General features: G+C 35.8%; 1 protein-coding gene across 1 annotated transcript in view; it reads right to left on the bottom strand.

Annotated features, from left to right (window-relative positions):
* POLN (DNA polymerase nu) overlaps positions 1–24,906 on the bottom strand; it is a 90,377-nt gene that overhangs the window by 8,240 nt on the left and 57,231 nt on the right. The window contains exons 20-23 of the mRNA XM_058804335.1: positions 21,210–21,341; positions 18,211–18,321; positions 14,102–14,180; positions 3,382–3,449 (exon numbers count right to left, since the gene is read on the bottom strand). Of these exons, the coding sequence (XP_058660318.1) occupies positions 3,382–3,449; positions 14,102–14,180; positions 18,211–18,321; positions 21,210–21,341 (390 nt within the window). The remainder of the gene's footprint in view (positions 1–3,381; positions 3,450–14,101; positions 14,181–18,210; positions 18,322–21,209; positions 21,342–24,906) is intronic.

Genomic DNA, 24,906 nt, shown 5'->3' with positions numbered 1-24,906 from the left:
TAAAGAAGGTGCCAATACTACAATTCCTTGGGGCAATTTTCAGCTGCCATTCAAGAGAGTCTAAGAAGCAAAAGAACATTTTAATGTTGTGAAGCAATTCAAAAGAGACTCTTCCATCAGGGAAATGCTGCTGAGAAGGCTTATCTCCTGCATTGTGATCTTATGAAATAATACTATTTACCTTTATGTTCTTAATTTATAAATCTTAAAAATATTTTAAGTTTCATGTTCATTCTACAAGCAAGAAAAAGGAGACATATATTTGTTGATGCTTTCCTGAAAAAGTAGATCAGAAGCATGACTGGAATCAGAATGCAAACATGCTGAATAGTAGGCCATACTTCTTGGATCACATTAAATGCAGAAGAATAACACAGCACTGAAGTGTAATCCATTTAAACCCTCCAGCACTGTTCTTTAGCTGCAAGTCCACGTCCTTCCCTTTACAGAGCTTTGTGACTGTACAACTGAGATTTCTCTCTGGATCATTAAACTGCAGGCTGGAAACTGCAAGTCAGCAGATTCTGTAATTTAAAGTTTCTGAATGGACAAAAGCTCATTAGATATGTAAAGACAAAGCTGACAGCTAAAGAATATTGGCAAATAAAAACAAAAAGAGTAAGGATTTTTAAAAAAGGGTGAGAGAACTTTAGGTAAAGAGATGAAAACTCTATTTGGACTTTCAAAGCACTTAAGTGAATTAAGAGCACATATCCTACTGACTCCTCTTTGGTTTAACTCTCAGATATCTAATCTGTTACCTTACTTAGCAGCTCCGGAAATAATTGGAAAATATGAGGAGAAAAAGCGTGTTCCTATTTAGTTTCATCTGAAAGGAATCTAGGTCAACTGTTCTCAGGCTGCTCTGTGATGTGAACTCAAGCCATTCCCACCAAGGACTGGGACAATAGGGAGATGTGCTTCAGCACTGCTGCTGGCTGCAAGTGAGATGCGACTGCAGATCCACACTTTCTCTGCTATTCAGATCAAACAAAATCCTCATTAATGACTGAAGAATTGCCAGCTTTGGACCCTTTTAAGACATCTTGGATTAGTTCTTCTACCAGTAGCAGAACTACTTGCAAACCACAGTCAGAGAGGTTGAAAGGAGCCTTTGGAGTTTACCTGGTCCAGCCCTGCTGCTCAGAGGGACCACCTCGAGCTGGTTACCCAGGACCTTGTCCAGATGGCTTTTTTACATCTCCAAGGATGGAGACTCCACAACCTCTCAGGGCAACTTGTGCCAGTGCTCAGTCACCCTGAGAGTAAAACAGTGTTCCCTCATCTACAGAGGGAACCTTTTGTGTTTCAGTTTGTGCCCATTGCCTGGGTGCTGTCACTGGGCACCACCACTTCCTCTATGCCCACTCCCTTAGGATATATACATTAGCAAGATCCCCTGAGCTTTCTCTTCTCCAGGCTGAACAGTCCCAGGTCTCAGCCTGCCTTCTCCCCCAAGACCCTTCATCATCTTTGTCACCCTTTGTTGCACTTTCTTCAGTCTGGGAAGCTCAGAACCAGATGCAGTACTCCAAGTAAGGCTCTCCCAGTGATGAATAAAAAGGAAAGAAATCAATATCTCAATATCTCTTTTGTGTAAAGAATAAGACAAGTTATCATTCTTCTGTTCTGACAGGAGTATATCTGAAAGTTCCTGTAATGAAGAATTTCCTTTTTTTTTCTTTGGCTCTTAGGGCAAAGTAGAGACAAATTGAAAAGTCAATCTTCAATCAGCAGAATGAAACAAACTTCCATCTTGAACACTCAAGTTTGGCAGCCCATGCTAAGTGCAATGACAATTTCCAAGGTATCTCATACCTCAAGACTGCCCAAGTCCATTTTTTAAAGGTCATCTTAGCAACTTCAATTATAGGATTATAACTTTGAGGCACAAGAAGGAATTTACAGGTATGTTTGTTCTGCACCCTGCAGCTAGACCTGGAGATCAGCAAACTAATTACTACACAGTCTAAACTTGAGTATTTGAATTGCACTCCTTCTGCATTTTCAGAAAAAAGCCTCCAGTCACCATATTTCCATATTGGGATAATGTATTACTATTATTCATATGATAGCTAGAGGTTTTTTTCTGTTATACTTGAAAAGTATTGATTTTTCTGAATTTGCTACAAATTCAGACTAGTAATGGAGATCTAAATTTGACCCAATGGGGGCAGAATCTATGATTTTCTACATGTATAATCAACCATGAATCATTTTTATATTTTGGGTATAATATTAGCTCTATACTTTATGCAAATTGATGCAAAATAAGATAATAAAAATCCTTCTATGCTGTCCTACAGATGTCTTTCAATGCACTACACTTCCTAACTCTGAAACTATGTCACTTTTAGACATTTTCTGAACAGATATTGCAATCTCCTATAAATTGCATATATTTTTTAAACTTTAAATCTGATTTTAATTCCTGTATTTAGAGGTCAAATGTTAATATATTAACTTAATTCATTACAATGCCCTGAATATATTGAGCTGAAATACCTCCCAGGTAATTTGTTTAGATTAGATAGAGTTTTAATGCTCTCATTCTGAACTAATATTCACAAGAGGGATCAGTGATGAAATGAGACTAATATAGGAAATTGCACTGTTCAAATGAATGCAGCACGGGAAGGTGAAATTAATTTTTTATTAAATGCTTGTGCTATAATGGAAGATATTTCTTGTATTGGTGAATTTAAATCATTTTTGATATTTTGACTAATGGGTTTAGCCAAACATTTTGTTGAGCTTCAAACTAGGTCAACATTTGTGAATAACCACTTGGTGCCTACAGGAATAAATCCACAATTTACTGGGGAAGAGACCCAATAGTCTGCTACATGCCCTCACTTGCTAAATTTGTACCAGATGCTGACACAAACCCTGGCTTAGGGAATAATGTCTGGAAGTAAGACAGATGAGAAGATAGAAACATAGGCACAAACTTTTACTAACCTTAATCTTGAGAGTGCCATCATAAATGTTTCTTATTACAAAAAAGCAGTAAACTAATTTAGAAATTACAGTGTGGCATAATCTTACATGAAGAATGGAATAATTCTTTATGTAACAGCCCCTAATCTAAAGTACTCCAAACTGGTTTATTTCCCTCTAAAACCTTGGAAGAAATAGTATTTACTTTTACAGGATTCACACAGTGGATGATGAAATCTTGATTAAAAAACTACATACAAATAATCATGCTAATGAATTCCAAATGAGTATATCACATTTTACATACAAGCCAGTGGTGGAAAACATTCAGAAAAATCTGCTTAGTATACATTTTCTTAATTGTGAGAACCAATGTGCTTCTTCTCACTACATTAGTTCTTTATTCTCTAAGAGGAAAAGAGCAGAAGAGATTTTATTTACCTGAGAATTCCTGGATTTGAGAATCTTCGACCTCAAACAACAATTCGTCGTGGATCTGGGCAATTAACCTGAAAAATTTCAGAGATATCAGATAATACATGCAAGAAATTTTTAACAGTGCTTTCCATTCATGAATAAGTTAAAGTGAAAATAAACATCCAAAGAAAATTTAAAAATCATTAATGAATTTAAGAATTGCCTCTCCCTATATTCTGGAAACATGAAGGCCATAGTTGTAAACCCAAATTGTGCTTGCCACCATATAAATGTCATTCAGGGATTTGATGACATAACAAGGTATCACTTAAAACCAACCTAATTTGCAGAAAAAGACAAGAAATGATGGAGACAGACTACGTTTTGTTAATATAGTTTGGTTTTTTGAATTGGATATAAAGAAGAAGTTCTTGCTCATGATGGTGGTGAGGCACTAGAACTGGTTGCTCAGAGAAGTTGTGGATGCCCCATCTCTGGAATTGCTCAAAGCCAGGTTGCAGGGGCTTGGAGCAATCAGGTCTCGTGGAAGGTGTCCCTGCCCATGGCAGGGGGTTGAACAAGGTGGTCTTTATGGTCCCTTCCAACCCAAACCATGCTGTGATTCCATGATTTAAATTAAATGTCACTTGTAGACTTTTCTTAATATCTTTTCTTAATAATAGCAGTTATTCAAGTAAATAATTCTTTACAAATGGCTGAAACATCAATATGGTTATGACTTATAACTTTTCACAGCTTCTTAAGATAGTTTCACACTGCCTTAAATTACAGTGTGACATTGACTAACAGTGTGGTGAGCTCTAATAATAGATCTTAAATTATTAGTCACTTACAACACAGTCAGAAGCAGAATGAAACAGATTAACATGTTTTTAATAGGAAATTAGGACACAGGACACAAAAAAAGAAATAGATGAAAAGACCAGGATCATCTATAGCAAGAGAACACAGTTACATGAAAAGTTGTAATTTCGAATTCAAGTAAATTAATTAAAACAAGAGTATCCTGATAACCATTGAAATGACATGCAAAAGGTACAAATCAGAACAGTGAATATTAAAGATGAATAAACAGTCAATCAATTGAATAAGTGAAAATAATTGCATTTATTAAACCAGTCTAATAAAAACACAATAGACTGATTATTGTTTGTTCCAGAGTAGTCTCATGCCTTCAGTCAGGATTAAAGCATCATATATTCTGAATATTTGGTAAGGAAAAGTCCTTTCTTAGAAGAACTTACAATATACATAAAAACTTCATCATAAATTTTTCAGGATTTAGAAATGAAAGAATAGGATTTTCAAAACCTCTCAGCATTGTAGCAACTGATCGCCTCACCTCCATGCTAAAAGTAAAACAGGAGGAGCAGGTTTGGACCAGAATTAACTGCCATCTTATGTATGTCCAAAAACCTGTGGAAGCAATGTAAATTAACTGAAATTTTCTCTCTGGACAGCAAAATAGACTTGATACAACTCTACATGCTCCTGTTCACCAAATGAATGCAGCCCAGCTCCTTTAGCTTAGGTCTCCATCATGGCTAAAGGACATTTCTGTTTCTCACCCACATCATCCTGAACATCACAGCCCATCAGCTCAGCTGCATTGCCAGTTAACTCAGGAGCTGCCTGGAGCTGCAGAGTTACACCTGCCCCGTCTTACACATTTGTGATTAATTTGAAGTTCAGGACCATGTTCTGTCTGCTAAATACAGAACTAAAGTTGGCATTGCTGGTTCTCTGTCTAGCTCTGCTCCTCTCCTAACCAATGCATTCAGTTAGAAAATGGGAATAATATTTGTGAGATCTAAGGAATGAGTATTTCTAATACACTTCTATTTTCAAATGAAAGATATTATAGAAGATTTAATTAACACTAAACATTATTTCCTGGACTGATGCCAATAATGAAATAGTACACATTGTTTCCTCCTTAATCTTCATCAAACAAGATAGATATTTTTTGATGATGTTTTATCTCTTTTTCTTACATGTTTCACAGCAAATAATGAGTTCTGGTCTTGCAGTACAAGGCCACCTGCATTTTTTCAAGCTTGCTTAAGTAATATTGCTTTCATGCAATATGCTGTTCCACAGAAGGAAGCATTCAATTTGATATCAATAAAGATGAAAGAAAAAAATCAAAGCAATTTTTGCATTCAATATTTACAGTTTTCACCATTCCCCTGCATACACCTACCTAGCTATTGCATAGACTGAGTGAAAGAAGTTTGAAAAAGCCCCTATACTTTTGCTTAATAGCTTAATTGAATTCTCTTCACTTTGAAGGAATATTGCAATAGCAAGCTCCCCTCATTATCTTGTGCTAAAAGGTATGGCCAACTGGATTAGAAATTGCAAACCAGGCAGACACTAGTATATTTTTAATTCTACAGATGTTAAGAATGCCTTTGATTTAGAAACTAGTATTTTATTAACTATGTTCTTGCCTGACTAAAAATTAGACATCACTTTTGGTGAGTACACATAGGATTTCCTTTACTGAGAAACATGACTTGCATCTGAGCATGCCAGTAGTGTGGAAATAGAAATTTTTACAGCCTGACCTCTCAAATGCAGAAATATTTATGTGACTGCCAGTCTGAACATGGTTTTTGACACCACTTTAGTGTGCCCAGCATAAAACAGCCTTCTTAAACTATAATGCTGCACTATAGGATTTAAAAAAGAAGATATTTTTCATTTTCTTAACACTACATTGATCATTCTTCCAGTTTCCTATAAAGCAACACAGGGACTAAATTCTCAGGCCTCCAGTAGATCACAGCCCAGCTATTACTACTGAATCATAATCATATTAATGAATAATATATGCCAAAACTGATTAAAATGTTCTCAATAGATTTTTCATAGTATTCTATTTATGAAGCCATATTGTTAGAGCATAGTATCAGGCCAGTTGTCTAATAAAAGAACTAATGAAGATTTTGTTTGTTACTGGAAATCAATATATTCCAGGTCTGGACTACTCTGTTCTAAAGTACAGAATTGGAAGGTTTTCCATTACTACTACAAAGACCTAGAAATAATTACACTACTGAACTGATCTCACCAAAACAGCTGTTACCTTATTACTGAGCAACTGCATTTTTCTTTATCATTAAAGGAAACAGCTTTCTCTCTAAACTCAAAAGAAGTTTAGTGACATGACATGCTGCAGGCTCCACTGTAGGTATGTTCACTAGGAGAGGCCAGTGTAGGAGAGGGGAAAAAAGAAAGGATTATCATAGTAGTCTTCATCAGAAGGAGGATTTTAACAGCAACATGCAGTGCTTCAGGATGTTAGAATGTGCCAAGAGATGCTGAAACTAATTAAATTCATGCTTCTTCTACAGACAAGGGACTAGGGCTGGTTCTGACCTAGATGTTCTGAACTCACACTTGGAAAACCCCAGCTCTGTGTGGTGGCTTTGTGGCAGTGCCATCTCCCAAAACAGCTACCTGAAGTTAGACAGAGATTAACCCTCTGTACATTTTTTTATATAGTTTTTGCATCACTGGGGAAATTTTTACTTCTGTTAACAACACACCCAAAGCATAACATGGTTCAGCTTTCCAGATTGGTCTGTAGAAAGATAAAATAAAATATAAACCACCAACAGTTTATTGGTGGAGTTGGCAGTACCAGCTTAACAGTTGGACTCAAGGACCTTAGAGGTGTTTTCCAACCTAACTGATTCTACCATTCTCTATTATACTGTGCTGTCTGTTTTAAGAATTTGAATAGGAAATAAATTAAAATAAGGTTTAAAACTGGGCAACTGGAAAAGGGGTTAAAAAAGAGGGTTTGATCATCATGCATAACATAGCAAGACTTAATGACCTTAAAGGTCTTTTCCAGCCTAACTGATACCATAATTCTGTAAGGAATTGAGGCCACCTCATTCTGACCAACAGCCAAGCTGAGAGCCCAGCTCAGTTTGAGATGGTTCCTGATGGACACTCCTACATCTTCAGATAAAAAGTGGTGCAGGACAAGGTCACAGGTCTGATTCTGAACTAGATCATACATACCAGCGTAAAATTTCCACAGCAAACGACATATTTTAACTTGAAGAGATACTGAAAATTAAATAATATTTTAACAAGGGATTTCCTAAAACAGAAGGATGGTCTTTGGAGAAGGAGAGAAGAGGATTGATTATTTGAAATCCATTATAATTTAATGGTTGGAGTAAAAAATTCTAGTGAAAAAAAACCTATAATAAATCTTGAGAATTTAAAACAATGTTAGCAGTTAAGTATTTATGTAAGAACAATAAAAATATAAACATTGAAGAGTTACGAAAAGTACACCACTTTAAATAAGGCATTAATGACCACTTGGTAGAATAAACTTTGAAATACTTGTTTAAAATATTCTTTAAAATATTTTATAAAATATTTAAAAAATATTTCTTGTTTTCTATTCTCACAAGGTTTTCATCTTATTTAAAAAAGTACTATGTCTCTGACCAGTGAAATGAAGGCCATACAACAGTATCAGATTTTATGTCCCAAATAATAATATCCTGGTTTCTCATCCTATGTTCTTCCCCTTTTTTGATATAAGCATATCAATCAATAAAATAATAATCCAACTAGTAACATCACATTTTTTGTTTTGAATTTGAAACCTATAAATGCCTAATGGGAGACTTCAAAATTGCAGATATGGGAGTACACAGTTAAAAGCTATGTGTAAAAAGTTTAAAAATAAACCCAAAAAGCATAAAAACTGTTAAGTGGTTAGGAAAAAAAATATTAAAACAATAAGGTATTTTAAAATCAGACAAATGGGGGAATATGGAAAAAAAAAGAAAACCCAGTCCATCAAAACAAAAAAAAAAAAGGAAATATATTTCATGTTTTTTAAATTAAAAAAAAAATTAATCATTTGAAAAATGGACACATTCACACTTAATAAATCAATATTTAATAAAATAAAATATTTAATAAAATAAAATATTGACTGAAAAGGCACGTAATGAAATACTTTGCCAGAAAAAGCCAGAATGGCTGCTCATTTAACAAACACTTGCATGGATGTCAAGAACATTTAGAACTGATGACATACAATGATTTTGTGGGAAGACTTTTAAATCTTACTTTTCAGAACTCAGACTCATCCCCACAAGCAGAGCAAGATGAAAATCTGCAGGCAGACAGACAGACATTTGTACTCTCTACAGATCTTACACCTCCCTCCTGGAGCATCTGCTACTGGCCACACTCAGTGATAATGGACCAGATGGAAGCTGGATCCAATTCCTCTCAGAAATATCCATGTTCCCTGTACTGAAACACTATTCATTTGTTTTCTGATACTACTAACACTACCTGTTGGGTAATTGTGCCATGGTTTCCCCACAGAACCCAGTGGACAGAAGGCCTATTGTCATGTAAGAAAGGAACAAGATCATTAGCATATTGCAATATTTTGTAGAATTTTCCCTTTCTAAAAATTTTTTTGAGGCTGCACCTATGTGGATTCCTAATGTTGTAATATAAAAGTTATAGCTCAGGATACATCATGCATGAATAGATGTTACTTGCATTAACTTCAAGCTACCTGTTCCAGTGTTTTCATGATAAAGACCAAATTATTTTAACATTTTTGCCATAAAAATTCAGCTAGCCTGTGAAATAGGTTTTCTCAGCAGCTACATCATGAAGAGTAGGAAACTGAACAGATGGCTAATTAAAGATAATAGAATTTCTGCATGTATCCAAAATGTTTGAAAACATACAAATCTAAAAGGTAACCTACAAAAAGGTTTTATAAAAGAAATATATTTATTTGTATTGAATGTCTTACATAAAGGAATAGTGAAAAACCTGCTAAATCATGCATGTCTCTTTTGGCTGTGATATTTCAGCATTTTAAATGTACTTGGCTCTTTCTATAAAGAACAAATTAGTCTGATTTGCTCTGGCTCACTGAGCATGAAGTGTTCAGGTAACAGCTCACCATCTTGTGGATACATGCAAAAACAATACTGCTTTAGTTGCTTGAGGAAAGTGATGATTTTTCTAAGTTACAGCTTGCATAGAAATTCAATGTTATTTGGCTACTTTGGGAGGCAAAGAGCTACATATTAGAGAACAGCTATTGAGAGTGCAATATGACCTTAGAAATTTCCTTGTGCTACAGAAACAAAAGCATTTGTCTGTGAAACAACAATCTTACTCTCCTCTCAAGCAGAATCCAAAATTTATCTTTTCCTTGTGGTTCAATTTCTCCAGTATCAGGCTAAGGATAAAAGTTAATCATCTTGCTAGAGTTAATACATTAAGTATGTTTGGGTGCATACTGAGTGGGAATTGTGGGCAGAACACCAGAGCAAAAAGCATTTATTTGAAAATCCTAGTTAACTGCTAGAGAAGAAACATGTAAAAACAGTTCTTTAACTTCTGAAGAAACACATAGATGGATGTAAGTTTTATACCCCAAATTAAAGAAAATCAACACACATAGCAGCAGTACTATAAATTTTACTTAATTTATTTGTTTGAAACTATGATGCAATCAGGGAGTTTGGTTTATTAATATGCCCTTTTGTATGAATCTGAGAGATTATAAGCAGTTTATGAAGTAATAATTATTGAATCCCTACACACCTTATAAAAATGCTGCTAGATTCTTGTGTTGTACTAAAACTGAAAGCTACTTTCAAGAAATTCATCATTTTTGACTGATCGCATGACTTCTATCTGAAAAAAATCCAGGTCACATAAAACGATACTTGTTGCTGGGACAGTAAGAGCTGTTTCTAACCAATTTAGATATCTGTAGAAGCCAGTTGTATTTACAGCTCACCAGCACAGAAAATCATTAGGTTGATTAAGGCGTTCCTTAAGGAAGACATACAAAACTCCAACATCCACTCACTGCTGTTGAAAAGCAGTTGGGATCAACCAAGAAAATAAACCTTTTCCTTTAATTTGCTGGTGGTTTCTCCCTTTCAGATTACTCATTTATACTTGGCCTGTGGTTGAACCTGTCTCTTTAACTGGACTCCAGACATGCTGAGATGTAAAGCTGTGTGTTTGTGGCACAGGTCCAGTGCTGGAGGAACAATAACTTCATGCAAAAGCAGATTTGGTGGATTCACACCAAATTTCTCAATAGTTCTGCAGACTTGTTAAAATTCATGTGCATGTTGTTGAGATACTGAGAAGTCCATGTAATACCTAATAGACTTTGGGTAACATCAGTGCTTCTTCAGCTTACAAAATGATAATATGTACAAGCAATGCTATAGGCAGCAATTCTTCCACAATTTGTCAGCACCCTTCTTTCTCACCAAGTTTCCATGTGGTTCTCACTGCAGTGATGTTTTAAACACAGAAAAGAACTACAACTGTCCATCTGAGTTCACCAAGTTCACCTTTGCACTCTCATCAATTCCATGAGTCTTTCTTTCAGCTGCTACTGTATGCCTTGATTTCGTTTCAGAAGTTTCTCTGCTATCATCTGCCTGCAGGAAACATTGTGAGGAGATTCTGTGGATTGCATCAGATGGGTGAAAGCTGGCACTTCAATAATTTATGCTAGCAGCACATTTTCAGTGAGCAACTTGGTCAGCAGCAGCAGAACATCTTAAGAAAGATCTAGGTAATACAGGAGAAGTCTGAAAACTTGTCAGCACCACACAAAATGCAGAGATATTAACACTGATGCCAGTAGTCAACCCATACTATTATTAGATCTGTATCATATATATTAAATTTAATACTACTTTTCCTGATTTCTGTAAAATTGCTTCCAAGTAATTGATTGACTTGTTATTGTCAATTGCATAAGCTGCTAGGCTAGTATTTGAGTTAGAAGATAAATAAACATAAAGAAAAAATTGAGATTGTTGACAGAATTTATCAGTCACAGTGGAAAGTACTGTTTCATCAAGAACACCTCTCTGATGAAGCATCATGAAAATGTAATTAAATCACCTTTCCTGCCTTCCAAATACAGTATCATATGTGCAAACAAGAACTAAAAATCTACTGACTGCTAGACACACAAAAATGAAGCTTCACACTGTTGGGTCAGAGTTTTCTTGCTGCTGAACAGCCTCCAGCACAGGAACAATAAATGCAGTGTTGAGAGTGAAGACTGCAAACATACCTGCAAACTAACACTAAAAACTGTAAGACCTTATTTAGAATTTTTTTTTTTCTCTATTTCTAAGGTAAGGAAGAAAAAATGTTGAATGTTAGCCAAAACTTAGCTATGCTTAATAGAATACTGTCTCCCAGGGTAAATGTTCATAATCACTTCTAAAGCATGTAAAAATGATATTTCCCTTTGATATGCTGTTCAAAGTGAAAACCCTGTTTCTAAATTAGAAATTATAACAGAAGGAAAGATAGTTGTATGCTGTCTTTGGAATGAATATGATCTGATGGAGTGATAATAGGAGATTGATTATATTTCTTATTTTGGAAGAGCTACTGTACATTCCCACTGTTACAATAGCACCAATTATGTCCACACTTCCTTTCAACAATATTTTTCAAAAGGCTTTACAAAGGATGTTAGAATCATTATCCTAACCTGACTGATAAGAAAATCAAGAAACAGACTACTGAAAAATAACCAACTGAATGTCACCTGGCGGACAAGCAGAAACAAAATATTTCAAGTTTCAGTCCCATATTCTTTTGGCAAGATCCTTTTGATGTTTTCAAATGCCACTGTCCAAGCAGGGAAGTGCTTACAGAATTTACAAAGGCATTGATTGTGCTTTTCTGACAAGCCTGGTCTGTAAGTACCTACTAAATATTACAGCAAGGAGCCATTATTGACTACTAAAATACTCTCCTCTAGCAAAGGCATCCAGTTGTTAATGGCTGGCAGCAGTTCAAACCCCCTGTTTAATACCGTCTATCCTTTTTAAATGCCCTTGCAGTGTTGGTCTTTCCCAGCTGTGACATTTATGATAGGAACAAGCAGGATAGACAGTGATGTTTTTCTGTTATCTGGTGTAGCCATTCCTCTATGCTTTCACAACACCGGGAATTTCAACACGTACAGCTCCAATACTTCCCCATGGCTGTTACCTCCTTAGCCATTTGGTGACATTACTTCTTTGAAATAAATGATTTTAAGAAAGAAAACCTCAAGTAAAATTTTTTGTTGAGAGAAAAAAACATTCACAAGCTTAATCAGACATGACATTAGTAGCAAAAACACTTTGGCTTTCTCAGAATTACAACAAACAGGCAGCTGCTGAACCTAAAGATCTGTGTGCCAGGCAGGAACCACAGAATGTAGTATGTTCTTTGCCCTTGCACCACCTCCACTTGCCTGCTCCACTAAAAGCTGTTGGCTGCTCCTCTATCACTCATCTAACTCAGTTACGCCTGCTACTGCTACAGAAATTTTCATCCATGCCACAGCTGACAGATTCTGGGCTCTTCATTCAACTCAGGTAGCAAAATGAATTATAATCAGTGCAGACAATCTGCCTGGCAGTGTACAGTGCAATATGTGATAGTGCATCATCCAACATTTAATACATAAATGTATAATTGACTGAGTGCAGGCAGGATCTCCACCAAAGAACAATTTCCCTTTTCAGATTTGTACTACATTATTTTTTTTTTAAATAGTTCGATGGTATTTTGCTTTAAAAGTTGCAAGAACATTTAAGAGTTATTCAGAAGTTGTTTTATTTTTAGCATAGGAATGAGTCCAACTACTTTGAATTCAACAAACTGAACTTTTATTTGTAATTAGAAATTGGATTTTCAAACACTGATCAGATAAGACAACACTGCTCTGTGTAAATGATACACACACTAACACACACAAATTACTTATAGGATTAGATAATATCCATAAAAGTACATTCAGAAGGACAAACCCTATTTCTTTGTACTGAGCTACACACCCACAGTAGTCCTCAATGCATGATTGCTACAGATAAATTATCATCCTTTCTAGATGCCAACAGAAACATTGATGTTCTGCCCTACTTGCACTAGCCTGCTTTTGTCTGAACTTCTACTGCACCAATTCATGTTCTACTGGATTGTTTGCTACAGAATCTTTGCATTACCAAAGATGAGAAACCACTTATTTGGAGTTTTTTCTACATATTTGACTTCAAAGTCTCTTTTTATTGCAGCAAATAATAATGTTCAGTGGCTGTCTGGACCAACTTCTCCACAGGAAAAGTAGACTTCATTATTTCTGCTACTGGCATAAAACTCTTTGAGGACATTCTGTGATCTCACACCCAACTCTGAGCAATCACAACAGAAGAGAATCATGATGACCAAGCTTTTCTTTAAAGAAAAGCCATCTATACAAGAATGAAAAATGTTCATTTATTTTGCTTGAGCACTGGTTTCCTGATTCCTGTTTTTTTTCCCAGTCCATTGAATGTTCAATTCCCACTGTACAGTACGCTCAAATACAGGAAGGATATGATCAGTGGGCTTGATTTCAAAGGTGCAGAACTACCACTGAATTAGATCTGACTGAGCTCAAATGACCCTGGGGCACTTGAATGCCTTGGGATGCATTTACAGATCCAACCATTTAAGCACAAAGATATAACTTTAAATGTATAAAAGCATTCTGCATGTCCTTGCTTGTTAAAAGACTCAGAGGTACACATGGTAGTTCTAGAGCTGCTTAAAATGCCAGTAACATTCATTTCAACTCATTTTGTTTTGAAACCAAGAAATTTTGCAGTTATTCATTACTAACCTGGCTGTTAAAGTTGGAGAAATGACAACAGAGGCAAAAATCTTCACCATAGCCATTTTACAAAGATCAGCTGCAGAGCCTACGAAAGAAAGGGATCTGGTTTTAATTTAAAGCATGCAAAAAGAAAATGTTCTTCTTGGAACTATGGCATAGGAACAAAAAATATCAGAAGATTCTGAATTATAAGAATTTTGTAAACTAGCAGATCCAATTAATGTAATATGTGAAACATTTTAAGATTCATAAATAACAGAGGAAGTAATTATATGTTAATTAAAACTAGAAAATAACAATATGATATCATGTGTTAATTAAAGGTGAATTTGTCATTCCCGACTATATGTTGAAAAATTGCTTTCTATAAAAAAGGTATGAAATTATCTATCTCTAAGCTTTAATTAAAATTTATCTAATAATCAATTAAAGTTTAATGTCACAAAAGGTCAGAACATTGTTTCAGTGCTGCATTTCAATTTGGAGCCTTAATTTTACACTTTTTCATATTTCCATGTATATGCAAAGTATATTCATTACATTACAGTGTTAAGAGCAGTGGTGCATAAAACAGTGTCATGGCACGGAATAAATGACACATTTCTGGTCATCAAGAAGCAGAATGATTCTCCAGGCCTGTAGTCTGGTGAAGGGCTTTGTTCCAAACATTTTACACAAAAGATTTATCTGATAAAATATAAAAACAATCCTTTGAGTAAAGAGTGGAAGCCATAATCGTCCTTAAACATTAAACATCCTAAATGTCATGGTCATTTTTACCACCCTGTAACTCAATGAATTCTGAATTTTTTTCTTTCAAATGATTCAACTTTCAGAATAGGGGCAGAGAACAGCCAGGTAGCCAAGTGACAAGGGTAGTCTGCTGGAGGTAATCAGAGAATCACAGAAATCTCCAATCTGAAGGGACACATAGAGATCATCTGTGGATGCCATGGGACAGAGAGAGAGAAATGGCAAGTGTTTCTCACAGCGGCTTGTGAGAAGTTTTAGGGAGCTGGAAAGATGTGATAACTTGTTGACTATAAACAATTTGCAGGTGTCTTTCTACTTTGTTTTTCTGTTCCTCTCAAGGACAGTGCGTGAGAAAGATGTTTCTGTTAGTTGGCCAATAGAAAAGAATCCATGGTACCACTCTATAAAAACCACACAGTTCTTTTGAATAAAGCTTTCTCTGCCTTTGCTACAACCCTGCCTCTCGCCTGTTCCTGCGCCGAGCCCGGCGCAAGAGTGACAATCAGCAAGTCCAACTCCCCAACTCCTGCTCCTTGCAGGGCTCTAAATCTGAACCCTATGACTGAGAGCATTGTCCAAACACTCTTTGAACTCTGTCAGGCCTGGGGCTGTGACTGCTGCCCTGGGGAGCCTGTTCAGTGCCCAGCCACCCTCTGGGTGAAGAACCTTTTCCCAATATCCAATCTAAACCTCCCTGACACAGCCTCATGCCATTCCCTGTAGTGACAAGTCCTACAGCTGTCACTGGAAAAAGGAGCTCAGCACCTCCCCCTCCACTCCCTCTCTTGAGGAACCTGCAGACTGGGATGAGGTCACCCCACAGCCTTCTCTTCTCCAGGCTGAGCAACACAAGGGACCTCAGCTGCTCCTTCTAAGTCTTGTCCTCAACCCCTTTCACTGTCTTGGTGACTCTCCTCTGGACACAGTCTGACAGTTTGATGTCCTTCTCCTGTGGAGGCACCCAAAGTGCACACAGGACGTGAGGTGGGGCCACACCAGGGCAGAGCTTAGTGGGACAGTGACTGGCCAGGGAGGCTGGGCCTGATGTCCCCCAGGATACAGTGGGACCTTTTTGGCTAGGGAAGAATATCCAAAAGAACAAGGACAAAGGCTTAACATCTCTTCCTTCTCCACAGTCATCTATGACAAGCTGTCTCCTCTGGATCACATGCAGACTCTGTTTTGCTCATTAACTGCACTCATGCTGACCCTCAGCTGATGATTGAGATGGCAATGTCTGACTGCAGATTTAGCCTCAAATACCTGTCCTGTTTTCCTGTTTAAATGATGTGGCAAATTACTCAAATTACATTACAAAAAGGGACAACTGATATAAAAAGTAAGAAAGGCTGTTTCAGCAAAGGTAAGGTAAATATCTTCTAAGTGATTGTGAGAATAAAACTATACTTAGCATTTAGTCCATCACAAAAGATATGCTCTAGATACATTCCTTATGAAACATTGTAGAGTAATAAAATTTGAAAGGCTTCTCAAAATATCTTTTTACTGAAATATGATTTTTTCGAGGTATCCTATTTTAAAAAGTAAATAATTTTCCTTTTAAAAAAGAAAATAATTACAAATAAATAATTAAAGATAAACTATTTGCTCTATGGGAATAGGTACAACTGAATAATAACTGAAGAATATTATGCTGTACATTGGTGAAAACTATTGAACTGGAAAATATTTAAAAAGAGAAAAACACTATGAAATAAATGTGAGAAACTGAATTGTAATAATTTAAAGCTGCAATTCTGCATTCCTCTCAATATTGTAATGCATCTGAAATGCATTGTACTATCATTTACTGCTACCATAATCAAAATGTAAACTACTTAAATTAATTAGACTATTAGGAAAAACTATAAAACATATTAAATGCAATTTATTACACTAAATGTGATAAAAAGTTTTATAATTTTGAAAGTTTTTATAGACTTCAAATATTACCTTATAGGTGAAATCTTAAAATTGAAACATCATGGTAGTCTAAAATGATTTTTTTAATAAAATTTGGGAATACCGAATATTTTATAGTTTTTAATCCTTGCTTCACTACACCTTCTAACATTCCATTTTGACTAACAATTACATTATTTTTCATCAGATTTGTCCTGCAGTACTGACAACAAAATCTGACAATCTCATTATTGTAGCTTCATAGAAGTGAGTGTTCCATAGACAGCCTTGCTTCAGCTCTTGGGACAGATGGACACAGCAAATGCTGCTCAGAGGGCTGTGTCTCTTTATCAGTGCTACACTGTGTGCATTGCAGGACTCACAGAATGGGAATTAGAATAAGAATTCTAGACCTGTAGGTATCTTTGCAGAGACAGTACTCAAAGACTGTCAAACATGACATAAATACTTAAGTCATTTTAAAAATTAAACATTAAAATGAATAATATTTGGAGAGAAAGTGATACTTTCAAAAGGAAAATTCAAATAGCTTTGGAAGGAACATGCCATCACCATGTCTAGAAAGCACTTTTTCCTTGCCTGTAAATTGTACACTTCCAGGGTAACTTAAAGAAAACCCTGTCAGCATCATCCAATTAAAAAAATAATTCTTCTAAGGGACATCAAGGTAGGAAGGATCTCAGTCTTGGGCTGACAGCTCAGGAATTTTTTTCTTTGGGTAGCTAAATTCTGTACACACCTGAGCTGCAAGTGACCTAACCAGAGTATGTTATTGTATCAAATTAACCAACATGTGAGCACAGAATGCTGACTTTTACATTTCCAATCTATATGCAAAATGCTTTTCTGTGGAAAAAAAATACTTTTTTTCTTGCCCTCTACAGAATGATGTTTGAAGTTTCTGCAAAGAATGGGCTGGATTTCAAAACAAATAATAACAATGCACAGTTATTGTAACATTCTGTATTTCTGAAACTAAAGCTACCTGGCAAAATAAAAGCTGGAATTTGTAAGAAATCACAGAAAGAATCACAGGAAGAATCACAGAAACCTTTCTGGAGTAACAGACTATAAAAACCAGAAAGGAAAGTGTTTAAAGAAACAATGTATCTGAAGAATTGAATTCTAGATATTCTCTCTATACATAGTGTTCATCAATACCCACATTTAACTATCACAGAGCACTTTAGTGTATTAGAATATTTATACTGTTGCTATTATTAATATTATCATTATTATTATATTATTCTGTTTACTGGCAATTTCCAAGGTAGATAGAATATATAATTTTAACTTCTTTTTCACAGGAAAACTCACGCCTAGTCTAGTAGACTACTGTAATATCCATTCTTCTGAGATTATCAGAGTTGTTGCCCACTAAAGCTAAGCAGGGATAAAGACAGCTGGGTAGAGAGGAAGGTAGGAAGGCAGATCTTTACCTTGAACAACAAAATTTACAGCCTGCCTCTCTGCTTGAGTGCGTAGCTTGTAATCCTGTGCATTGATGTTGGCCAGGGGCCTCTTGCGTCCCATTATGGAAACCACATAACCTTGCAGGATTTAAACAAAAATTACTTTTATGTGTTACAGAGTGATTAAAATTAAATTTCAAAAATAATTTTTGAAAATAATACAGATATTTGTAATTATGTGCTGCTTGAGTCAATTTAATATTTTGTCCACTGAAAACAGTCAGAGTTTATTTAAACCTTCAACGCTTATTGTATTTCTGTATTAAGAATTATTTAATTCAGAGAATTGGTACATGTTATACAAGGAAAACTTTAGTGCTTTAAGGCTGTTCAATTTTTATTAGGAATGTCTACTGATAAAGCAGCAAACTCTCTCTGTGGGGGATGAAACTATAAATACCTAGCAGAATTAGCTATCTATTAGCAGCCATAATTAGAGCTTTCCACACAATGAATAGTTTACTTGGGAATAGTAAAGAAAAATCAATTTGTAGAGTCATTAAATCAGTAATGAATATTTCCCAAAAATATAAAATAGGTTCTTTGGGGGGGAAAAAAGTTATTTTTTTCCCATTTTCTTTATGTAGTATTTCTGTGTTCCTTTCACAGCCAAACTTCCTTAACTCTAGTGTGGTGGGAATTTTTAGTTTAAAATAAACATTAAAACACAGTTAAAGCTTTATGTTAGGCCCTATGATGTATTTTCCTAAAAAAACCCTATTTGGAGGGCAAGTGAGAGGAGTTGAGATAGGAAAAGAGATGTGAGGTTCCTCTTGTCAAAATAACACACACAAACTTACCTTATCTTCAAAAATAAACTTCTATTCTTATTTTAAGAAAAATGAAAAATCATCCATGTTAAAAATACATCTTGAAAAAAATTTTCTTTCTATTTCTGATCACCTTGACTACCCATGAATTGTCATTAGATACCATGTAAATTCAGACTGACATAGTTTCATCTCCTCCTCTGTGCAAGCACAAGTGGTAAGGAGACCTCTTCAAACAAAAAGTTGTCACCTTATTATGGACAACACATACCCAGGCTTGTGTGCAGAGGATGAATTAATTTAGTTTTCTGTGAATTATTGCATTTCCAGGAGGGCTGATACCAAAAGTACCAGTTTTGAAACAACAAACTGAATTATCTGGAAGTTAGGGTATTCTTTGGCAAATCAGTCTTCCCAATTTAACTAACATTTTCATCATTTTCCATGATGAATAGTATTTAAAGATGGAATTCTTGAACATTGTATTCTTAGGTAAAATTAGATTGTATTCTTAAGTAAAATCAGATTTGCTGCAATATCCTGATTCCTGTGAGGTGTGACTCCTCATAACTGAGCAGCATCCCCAGACAAACACCATCATCTGTGTAACAGTGGCACAGAAGGTGCCTGGTGTCAATGATTAATCTGCAAATGCATGCCTGAATGAGGCCTTAATATGGTCTTTTCAATATGTCAATAATTTCATAAAAACAGCAGCAGGATATTAATATATGCACTAACAAATCTCTTCCTCATAATAGAATTATTTATATGTTTTTCATGTCTACATGGAGTATCAGACATTCATAACACTTAAAATATATTAGTCAGGGGGGTGCTGCTCACCTTTGAACTGCAGATAAGTTTAAAAAAAATACCTACTAATGAGCTCAATAAGTTGGAAGGTTTTGGTGAAAAGTTAGAATCCAAGGTGGATTAACAATAAAAATATTAAATAATATTGATCTGCTGCAGATTTCTAAAGCTTGTACAACCTAAACAGATTGGTCTTCTACCATTAATGGTTAAAATGGTTGATAGGCAGGAGTGTAAGAAGGAGTAAGAAGTAATTAGACAAGGGTGCTGTGATGATTTTAGAGTATTAATCATGATATTCCTGTCTACTGAACTCATAAAGCAGATTCTCTTGCACAGAAGTCTGTTCATTGAAATTCATTCACTTTAAAGAAAAGAATGCTGAGTTATTTTAAATATACCAAAAATATATCATAAATGTGTAATATTTTACTAGGTATGTTATGTTTGGCTTAATTACAGCTAAAAATAGATGTTCAGTAACTTCACTTTTCTTGAGCAACATTAATAAACAAAGGAATGCAAATGTGTAACACAATGACAGTTCATACTTCCAGTAGATTTTGAGAGCCTACAAAGTACAAAAAATTAATACTACCAATTTTCATGATTAGAAGTGAATTATATGTTTCTGTCATGACACTCACCCATACAGTAATGGGTAATATTGTATTGCAAATTTACTGTTTATTTCTAAAAAATGTCTTAGTACTGCCTGTCCTTTTAAGAAACAAAAGAACTCAATTTTGACAGTTCTGCTAATTAGCTTTTAAAAGACAATATTTCAAGCAGCTATGTTTTCTCTTCTCAAATTACTGCACTCCTTGGATTCACTAAATATAAATGAATATTTAGACTAAAAACAAATTTGGTGCAAGAAGAGTTTGCAGCTGCTGGCTCCAGAAGCACTCTGTGCACATCTGTCACTACAGCTACCACCTGAACTTCAAGAACATAAATTCTGATTGCTGCAAAGAAAAAATAAGTTAAAAAAAATTGGCTGTGTAAATTGACTGAACTTCCATGGTCCAGCAGCCATGTACCAAATTTATTAGGCAGAAGATTCCTTGGGCTTTTTTTCTGTTGGAGTACATTATATGTCAAAATGATGCAGTGTAACTTGACATTAAGTGGGGTTCATTCTGAGAACAGATGTCTTATTCTGTTAGTGTCTTTCTGAGAAAAGGCAGACTTACCCAGCTCCTTTTAGGGCTAAAAAAGAAAAAAAAAAACCCCAACCCTGATTCACCAAGAAAGGATATTCCATCTTTTTCTGTTGTCCTGTAACTATCTGAATTTGAGTCAAGTTGAATCTTTGTCCTCACCACTGTCACACAGTGCAGATCAATAAACAAAATATGGTCACAGACTTTGGATTACCTTTATTCCGGCACTGCTCAATGGTTTTCTTTGTAAATTCATGCACTTTCTTGTATTTTTGCATAAAACTCTCTATAAATTGACTGGCTTGAACAGGAGTAATTCCCAGGCAGTCAGCGAGACGTTCTTTACCTGGTGGTACAGAAATTATTTCTGTATGCAAAAAAGCAGAACAGAAAACCACTACATACAATAGCACTGGTTTCATGCACAATTAGTGGAATTAATTAACTTTACTTACCTCTATGAAAGAGGATGGATCTGATACACTAAAATCATATTGCAGCAAAATAAATGTTTAACCCTGAGCTTGAATGTTTTACTGAAGTTACTGGATTAAGCATATAATTAGTAAGAAATATACAGGAAGTATGTAATTAAGAAATTACTCGTTAAAATTTATACCTATAAAGTGGGTAAAATCACTTTTGTTCACAGAGCAATGCTGTAGCTTTAAGTATCATTTTACTAGATCACTGTTGCAATCTCCAAACTTAGAAGAGCAGATAAAGATTTGAAACTAACTTTTAACAAACACAAATATAATGAAGATCTAAAATGGTTGGAGATGTTTAAATTTAGCTAGAAGCTTTAGAATTCAGTCTGAATTTAGAAAAGATGTTTGGAGGCTGGGTCCCACAGATTGCAAAGAGTCCTAGGGACCTCAATGTCAGTAGAAATTGGGGTCCAAATTTTGAGATAAAAGGGTTGGAAAAAGAAAAAAATGGGAAAAGAAAAAACAGAAAAAGTGTTCCAACAGAGGGAGAAAGGAATAATAGCTTTTGGACAGGATATAGGCGTACAATATCTGTTATGCTGGATCTAAGAGCATTTAAAATAAGATGTGGAAAAAACCTGAAGATATTCCAGAGTGTTAAAATATAAACTAAGAGCTACTGTTTAAACCCACTTATAAATCAAACAGTTCCAGTAAAAATAAAACATACATCAACATTAGTCATATGAAGTTTGAAAGACAGATATATTTGTGTCAGCTGCACAGGAACACAGAACCAGCACTGTCTGAAGCTGAGAGGAGACATCTCAAAGCACCAAAGGCATGGAATAGTCATTGTCACAGTAAGACTGTCAAGAAAAATTGTCTGGCACTTTAAAAAGAGGGAGGATTGCAGCCATCTACATGCCATCACTGTCAGGCTGATGTGCACTTCAGAACAATTCTTGTAGCATTTTGTTCTCAGTCACGCCAGGATCTGCACTGAGCTGCAAGAACACCAGTCTGGACAAGGTGCTAGAGGAAGAAATTCACACAGACATCCAGGATGACATTTGCTGAGCTATTATAGATCTGTACTCTCTTTTTTTTAACATCTAATTAATTTGGGTTTTCTTCCTGGGTCAGCAAATGACAAATCTATTTGATAAAGCACACATTGCTAGCAGCTAGAAGACTACTGTACCTTCCTTGGAGAACTGTAACATCTAAGTTTGTCCATGTTCTCCATTTAAAGAACTATTAATATACAGAACAATTGCATAAAATACTAGGAAAATTAAAGCACAATATTAGCAAGGATATCTGGAAGGTCCCAGGGAAATGCAGCTCCCAGGAAGCAAAAAGAGGGGAATGAACAGCCACGTAATTGTGTCAGATCATGCTCCACAGTGCAGGAGCACAGGCCATGCAAGGCAAAGCCCAGGATGGACTAAACCTTCTCTGAGCACTCTTCTGGAGTTATCTGTGCCAGGGTAATTAGCAGCAGCAGCCTGTGAGTTTCAATGTTCTCCATTCTGCAATATAATCTTTCAAAATTTAAAATAGCATTAGTTTTCATTTATACACTGTGGTAGCCCTCAGTGTTAGTCCAGGGCTTGAACATCCTGCCATTGAATAGAAGGAATTCCTTATTTTACAGATGTTTAAGTTGCTTGCATTTTAGTTCTACGAGATGACTAAGGCAGAAGCAGGTGAATTGAACAGCTCCAAACCAACCAAAAATACTTAAAGAATGTCCTGAGGTGGAAGGGACCCACAAGGATCAATTCCTGGGCCTGCACAGGACACCCCAAGAGTCACACCATGTGCCTGAGAGTGTTGTCCAAATGCTTCTCAAACTCTAGTTCAGACTTAGGGCTGTGACCACTGCCCTGGGGAGCCTGTCCCAGGGCCCAACCACCCCTCTAGGTGAAAGCTTTTTCCTAATTATCAATCTTCTTTTTCCTTTATTATCCTTCAGAGTTAAAGAAAAGACCTTGAAGGCATGAGCCAAGTGCAACCTAAGAAAACAGAACATGCAACCTAAGAAAAAAAAAAGAAAATTAAAAGCTTACTATTTACTACATGAAAGGTTTTTATTAGCTCCTGTAAGCATAATACAGGCAAGCTCCTCAGGGAGTGTTTTTGTAGTTTTCAATCCTAAAAGAAATATTATTCACACTCTTCAGTTGTATTAAAAATGTCTCATTTATGAAAAGTGAGCTGTCTTTTGAAGGGAGACAAACTGTGGGTGGAATTCAGACCATCAATTTCAGGTATCTAACAATTACTTTTTGTCAGCCCAGTTTCCATCTAAGTGGTTTAATGATATCATTTCATGTCTTAATTAGGATCTGATCACACTTCTAATGAACTGGAAACTTCTTATTATCTTTGAGGTGCTTCAACTGCCCTTGTTTGAGAGAGAGGGACACAAGGCAAACAATTAAATGGAGACACATATCAAGCACTGCTGCACTGAAATCTTTAGTGCCTGGTTCAAAGCAAGTGAGGGAGTGCCAATACTGTGCTTAAATGTAAACATTAAAGTTCTCTATAGATTAGTAGACAGACACAGGCTCTACTGAGCCCTAGGAATTGAGGCATTTCTGACTATATATACAGAACTACAGGGCATTCAGCTGGTGGTGATTCTTCTGATTACATCTGGTATCTGTCTGTTCCACCCACAGTGAAGGGAAGAGATAGGAAATGTGTACCATTTGCATGGACCAAGGGGCAGGGGTCATAATGCTGGCATTTTGTAAAGTAATCCAGTGATGAAACCATTCAGGTGGGAAATGGAAGATTTGATTCCAGTCTCAGCACAGAGAGGTCTAAATTTACAGTGTAGGGTACGAGTGCTGGGCTTCTTTAATATAGATTTTAAACACAGAGGTTTCAAATGCAATACAGCTTAATGGAAAAATGCAGGTGTGTATGCATACACACACACACATACACACACACACCCCTAAACATAAAAAAGATATTCAGGAGAGCTGAATTTGATGCATTTATTCCCAACTGAATGCTATAAATGATAAATGGAATACCCTGACTGATTCTGCTTTTGGTTCAAGGACTCAGTGCAAAAGATGGCTTAGAAAGCATTCACAACCAGGAACTCAAGATGTAACATTAAGTGTTTCCAAGTTACACAAAGTTTGCAGCCCAAGGCTCTGATTTCCTAAATTACTTTTTCAAGAACTTACCCTCTGTAAAGAAAGTTAGTCAGGTGCTCACTGAAGCCAATTCACAAGAGCTTCTAGGCTGATGACATACCTGCATTTATCTCCCTAGAAAAGGTAACTCTAGGCATGTACAAAGGATAAGGAGTGTGGGGCATCATTTAGAAATAGCAGGTAGTTTTGGAAAGTGTGAAGAACATCTTGACTTATCTAGGACCTGGTCAAGACTTAGGCAGAATGGGTAACAGTGGATTTTTGCATGATTTCTGCAGTTGTAAAGAAATGGTAG

This window comes from Ammospiza caudacuta, chromosome 4 (genome assembly GCF_027887145.1).
Source record: "Ammospiza caudacuta isolate bAmmCau1 chromosome 4, bAmmCau1.pri, whole genome shotgun sequence".
Taxonomy (NCBI): domain Eukaryota; kingdom Metazoa; phylum Chordata; class Aves; order Passeriformes; family Passerellidae; genus Ammospiza; species Ammospiza caudacuta.
Note: the sequence above shows the minus strand (reverse complement) of the source record. Positions and strands in the feature narration are given on the sequence as shown.